Source organism: Hirundo rustica, chromosome 15 (assembly GCF_015227805.2).
Source record: "Hirundo rustica isolate bHirRus1 chromosome 15, bHirRus1.pri.v3, whole genome shotgun sequence".
NCBI classification, from domain to species: domain Eukaryota; kingdom Metazoa; phylum Chordata; class Aves; order Passeriformes; family Hirundinidae; genus Hirundo; species Hirundo rustica.
The window spans coordinates 7,718,545-7,724,664 of NC_053464.1; the positions used below are offsets into that span (position 1 = coordinate 7,718,545).

Here is a 6,120-nt window from a genome sequence, read left to right on the forward strand (position 1 = left end):
TTGTCAGCTTGGGCAGCCTTGGAAAGCACTTAGGCAGCAGCAGTTATTCTAAGGAAGATGCTCACTTGCTATTTGCAGCTTATCAGGGTTTTATATGTTCCGTTTGTAGAAACCGTTTCAAGTGCACTCCTCAGCACTGCACTGATTCAGTGAATCAGCCTGATGCAGTTATGCTGAAACCACTTGTACTCTCTTACTACAGTGCCAGGACCTCATGTGGGGAGGGTGTAGTTTCAGATGCTGTTAGATATTCTGCAGGGAAATCGTAAGACCCACCTTGTCTTTGGAACAAGGAATTGCCAGGTTTCAAAATGAATACTAATAAATGCCCTAAACTTGTTCTGACTTTTCTCCCCACCTTCCCATCCCATCTGTGCAGTGTGGGACAGCGCCAGCTGGTGTGCCTGGCACGAGCTCTGCTCAGGAAATCCAAAATCCTGGTTCTGGATGAAGCCACAGCTGCTGTTGATCTTGAAACAGATAAGCTCATACAGTCAACTATAAAGTCTCAATTTGAAGAATGTACTGTATTAACTATAGCACATCGTCTGAACACAATCATGGACTACACGAGGTAAAGTGATACTGCTTTTATCTTGCTGTGTTCCACTCAAATGGGATCTTTGTGTTTAGTTGGAGGTTTACTGGTTCGTTTTTAGCTGCCTCTGCACAGAGCTGCTGCAATCCCTGTTTTGAGGGGTAGGCTGTATGTGTTGTGGCTTGTGGTGGCTGGTCTCGGCCTGGGGAGTTCCTCTTGTCCCTCTGTCACACTGCTGTTGTGCTGTTCCTGCCTGGGCAAAATGGGAAGGGGAGAGAGGCAAGGGCAGGGGTCTGTTCCTGGGTCTTGCCCTAATTTAGGTACAGACAGCATAAGGAGTCCAAAGGGGCAGATCCTGCCCTCTGAAGTTTATTTGGTGTTTCACTTTCCATCCCTCCTAGTTATAGTTCACACAGCCTCCCTTGTGCTCAGCTGCCTTGCTAAGGTGTCACTGAGGGCCAAGTTGTTGTCTCACATTTCAATTTTAGGGTCTCTTGTCCCTTTTATCACAGATTGGCAGAGTGACCAGTGGTAGGATTTCAGTGTAGTTTTGTTTGTTCTGTCAGTAGTGACAGATGAGAGAGAGGAGCGCTGCCAGCAGGGAACACGCAACTGGGCCGTGGCAGGTGACAGCGGGCACCAGCCCCTGCCCAGGGCTTGGTGACCATCCCTGCAGTGCCTTGCCATCCCTGGGGGCAGCTGGAACAGTGAGCAGTGAGCTGACCACTGACTTGGACATCCCTGTGCCAGCTGCATGTGTTTGTCACAGAAGCTGTGTAACAGCAGTTGGAGACGTGTTGAGGGAAGCTTATCCCAGCTCTTGCAGGGTCTTGCATGCCCTCACACACCTTGACAAGAAGTGCTGCCAGCTCCCTTCTGGCTGGCTCAGAGAGCAGTCCAGAGTCTCCTCTGCAGGAGGAGGTGTGTGCCGTGTGTGTCCCTGTGCTGGGTGTGTCCGTGTGTGTGCCGTGTGTGTCCATGGGCCGTGTGTGTCCATGGGCTGGGTGTGTCTGTGTGTGCCGTGTGTGTCCATGGGCTGGGTGTGTCCATGGGCTGGGTGTGTCTGTGTGTGCCGTGTGTGTCTGTGTGTGTCCATGGGCTGGGTGTGTCTGTGTGTGCCGTGTGTGTCCATGGGCTGGGTGTGTCTGTGTGTGCCGTGTGTGTCCATGGGCTGGGTGTGTCTGTGTGTGCCGTGTGTGTCTGTGTGTGTCCATGGGCTGGGTGTGTCCGTGTGTGTCTGTGTGTGCCGTGTGTGTCCATGGGCTGGGTGTGTCTGTGTGTGCCGTGTGTGTCCATGGGCTGGGTGTGTCTGTGTGTGCCGTGTGTGTCTGTGTGTGTCCATGGGCTGGGTGTGTCCGTGTGTGTCTGTGTGTGCCGTGTGTGTCCATGGGCTGGGTGTGTCTGTGTGTGCCGTGTGTGTCCATGGGCCGGGTGTGTCTGTGTGTGCCGTGTGTGTCTGTGTGTGTCCATGGGCTGGGTGTGTCTGTGTGTGCCGTGTGTGTCCATGGGCTGGGTGTGTCTGTGTGTGCCGTGTGTGTCCATGGGCTGGGTGTGTCTGTGTGTGCCGTGTGTGTCTGTGTGTGTCCATGGGCTGGGTGTGTCTGTGTGTGCCGTGTGTGTCCATGGGCTGGGTGTGTCTGTGTGTGCCGTGTGTGTCCATGGGCTGGGTGTGTCTGTGTGTGCCGTGTGTGTCTGTGTGTGTCCATGGGCTGGGTGTGTCTGTGTGTGCCGTGTGTGTCCATGGGCTGGGTGTGTCTGTGTGTGCCGTGTGTGTCCATGGGCTGGGTGTGTCTGTGTGTGCCGTGTGTGTCTGTGTGTGTCCATGGGCTGGGTGTGTCTGTGTGTGCCGTGTGTGTCCATGGGCTGGGTGTGTCTGTGTGTGCCGTGTGTGTCCATGGGCTGGGTGTGTCTGTGTGTGCCGTGTGTGTCTGTGTGTGTCCATGGGCTGGGTGTGTCTGTGTGTGCTGTGTGTGTCTGTGTGTGTCCATGGGCTGGGTGTGTCTGTGTGTGCCGTGTGTGTCCATGGGCTGGGTGTGTCCATGTGTGTCTGTGTGTGCCGTGTGTGTCCATGGGCTGGGTGTGTCCGTGTGTGTCTGTGTGTGCTGGGTGTGTCCGTGTGTTTCTGTGTGTGCCGTGTGTGTCCATGGGCTGGGTGTGTCTGTGTGTGTCTGTGTGTCCGGATGTGTCCATGGGCTGGGTGTGTCCATGGGCTGGGTGTGTCTGTGTGTGCTGGGTGTGTCCGTGTGTGCTGGGTGTGTCCATGTGTGCTGGGTGTGTCCATGTGTGCTGGGTGTGTCCATGGGCTGGGTGTGTCCATGGGCTGTGTGTGTCCATGGGCTGGGTGTGTCCGTGTGTGTCCATGGGCTGGGTGTGTCCATGGGCTGGGTGTGTCCATGGGCTGGGTGTGTAGATGGCTTTGTGTCCACGTGCTGTGTGTGTGTCCACGTGCTGTGTGTGCAGATGGCTGGGTGACCTTGTGCTACATAAACAATGCACCACACACACCATCTGCAGAGAGGTGGGGAAGGACAGTGAGAACCTCAGCCTCTTCACACAGTCAGCACTGTCTTCGCTTGCAAATAATGGCTGTGCTGCAGTCTCTGTCTGTACACATACATCCATCTTCACTGGCTTTCTGGATCTTCTTGTGACCATTTTTTCTTTTTTTTTTTTTTTTTTTTTTTTAATATCTCCTTGTTTTACAGAGTCTTAGTCCTGGAGAGAGGAGAAGTGGTGGAGTGTGGTAGCCCAGACCAACTACTTCAGGAGAAAGGCATTTTCTATAGCATGGCCAAAGATTCAGGCTTGGTGTAGCATCTGAACTTGGCTATTTACTGTGGGGAAGAGGGAGGTGGTACATTTGGGGAACTGTAACTTCCCCTGAGCTGGACTGAACCACACAGCTGAGTTTCAGACAGTGAAGTTAGCCAGAGCATGGCAATGGAAGTAACATAAAGATGCAATTTTTTCTTATTTTTTTATTTCTCCTTAGCATTGATTTTAGCCACCTTTAGGAGAAGCTCATACACTGTGCAAGACACTTCAGAGACTCCTGGTTTTTGCCTGAAATCTGTCATTTTACACTCAAGTGTACGGTGGAGTGATTAATCAGAGAAGTTCAGAAAAGCTTTTTCTTCTCATCTGCTCTTATGTTCTGAAGTTTTCTCCCCTTTTATTTTTAGTTTAAAACATTTTTGCAAAAGCTAGTTATTTGCTTTTTTGCGGATTCCTCATTTCATGAGCCATCTATTGTGGGATGCACTTGGAACATTTTGTGGCATATAGTACTATAGTCCAAAGATTTTTCTTCTCGTGAAATAAAATGTGTGCCAGACTTTCTCATTATGGCATTTACTGTACATGGTTAATGCTTTATGCATTGTCCTAAAGGTTTCACGTGTTTACAGCGTAGAGCAGCGAGTTCACTGTCACGTCAGTAGCGCTGATGTGGAAAAGCACAGTCACCTTCAGAGCAGTGTCTGAGCGCGTCTGGAATGAAATCGCTCCAGACGCAGACTGTGCAGCAGTGGGTGCGCTGCCGTGTGCAGTCCCTGATCTCACCCGGCTCGCTCAGGGGCTGCGGTGCCCGGTGCTGGTGACACCTGTGGGGACGAGGCTGAGCACTGAGGATCCGCCTGAGCAGAGGCTGCAGGCTCAGGGGGACGCTGATTGTAACACCCTTGGCTTTGGCAGTTCTGTGCTTTCATAGCAGCTCTGCCACATCCAGGACCATTAGCCTTATGTCAGAGAAACATGCCCTTCATGCTGCTGCTGTTGGCTCTTAAATTTTGTGGGAAAATGTTCTGTTGCAGTTGTTTAAAAAAAAAAAAAAAAAAAAATTAGTGTTTTTGAAGTTGTGTATTGGAAGGGTCTAACAATTAAAATGGCAACAGAGTCTGGTTTTCAAGATCCGTGTTGAATTTTCATCCTTTTGTGGTAAGATAAAAGTTACTTTTCTAATGTTCTGATTAGTCTTATTTTAAAGGAAAATGCTGGAAGAAAGCAAACTAAGTCAGATGGATCCAAATACTCAGCACTGAGAATGTGGACTTCTGTGATTGATATTGCTGACCTTAATACTAGACAATTGTCCTTAGAGTAAAGCTATTTATTTTTTTTGTAAATTATGACTCTCTGAAATTGAATAGACTGAAAATTTCTTTGGTATTTTTTGTAATGACAATGCAAATATTTGCAAAGAACTTGCAGTAAAAAATTGTTTGAAAGAAAACGTGTTATTTCTTGCCGTGTGTTTGACAAAGGGTTTGCTTTGTCAGTTCAGCTTTTTGCCTTGAAAATAGAAGTTGTTAGTCCTGCTTAGACTAATCATTCTGCTTGGCCTGATGTCTGGGGCTGTTAGGGTGCTGGGTCAGATGTCATCAGTGTAGATAACTGTGCTGTGGCAGGGCTGGATTGTTTTGTGGTTTGCTGAGCAGACCAGGTCGTAAGGATGGATCAGCAGAGCAGGAGTCACAGTGCCGTGGACCTTTGTCACCCGCAGTGGTGTCCATGGCCTGTGTCTGCCACATCTCCCGAGCTTGCTGTGAATTTTCTCTGTGGAAATGGAATGAGCAGGAGCTGACTGGGGAGTTTGGGGATGAGCTGTGAGTTTTAGTTTTTCAAATCCCCCACCAGTCGTGCAGCACTGTGATGGACAGAAAGGTGGAGGATGCTTGGAGCACGTGGTTTACAGGAACAGAGCAGGGGGTGTGTGGATAAGGGCTGTGGCTGGTGATGTACACTGAGGTGGGGATGGAGCTCCCTGCAGAGACCCAGGGGAGGAACTGTGAATACCACTGAGACACCTTTCCTGCTTGGGAACAGTCATCCTCCAGGGACACTGAGATCCTCCCCTTCCACCCCATCCCCGGAGAGCCTTGCAAGGAACGGGGAGAGGAGCTGCTGTACGGTTGAATTCACTGTATCTGACGTCAGTGCACGTTGATGTATCTTGGCTGACATTATTTACTGCAACATGGAAGATTTCTCACATCTGGAAAAGCAGATGCTGCCAAAAAAACAGCTCAGAATTTTTAGGAGACCTGCAACAACCACCCTATTTCATGTGTGTGAACAGAGCTACTTCGGCAAGTGTTCCAGTCCTGACCCACAGGAAGATCCTTTCGTGGTGTGACAACAGGAGCAACTGTGGCACAGGAACAGCTGTGCTTGGGGTCACTGACACCTTTAACGTTTTGGCGTTCCCGTGCATCTTGTGACCATCTGGAGACTGGGAGTGCCACTTGCACAGTACATGTTTGGCACGAACTTGGTGTAAATGAATGCGTGACACCTTTGATTTATTTTCTGGCTTTAGCAGTTTCAGTATCGCCTTAAACTTGGAATCATGGGACAAGGATTTTTTTTAAAGTAGTGTTTCTTTCCTACATGGTATCTCCAAGTGTTAGCTCTTTATTGCTTCAACCAACTTCCAGATAACTTCTGTGAGACTTGAGCTCCAGATTCATCACAGTGCTTGGACATATCCCTGGGGATTCCAGCACACCTGAAACATGGCAGCTTTTTTCATATGTAATTTTGGAAATTGCTTTTCTTTTTCCTTTTCAACACAACTTGATGTG

General features: G+C 49.6%; 1 protein-coding gene across 5 annotated transcripts in view; it reads left to right on the plus strand.

The window, feature by feature from the left end:
* The window catches only part of ABCC1 (ATP binding cassette subfamily C member 1), a 48,742-nt gene extending 43,985 nt beyond the window's left edge, over positions 1 to 4,757 (plus strand). For 2 of the 5 annotated variants that reach the window (XM_040079308.2, XM_058422597.1), the window contains exons 31-32: positions 380 to 574; positions 3,244 to 4,756. In XM_040079308.2, coding sequence (XP_039935242.1) covers positions 380 to 574; positions 3,244 to 3,352 — 304 coding nt within the window. In that variant the 3' untranslated portion in view covers positions 3,353 to 4,756. Of the gene's footprint in view, positions 1 to 379; positions 575 to 3,243 lie in introns of all 5 variants that reach the window. The other 3 variants (XM_058422598.1, XM_040079310.2, XM_040079309.2) reach the window with 2 other exon arrangements.
* The last annotated feature ends 1,363 nt before the right edge of the window (positions 4,758 to 6,120 follow it).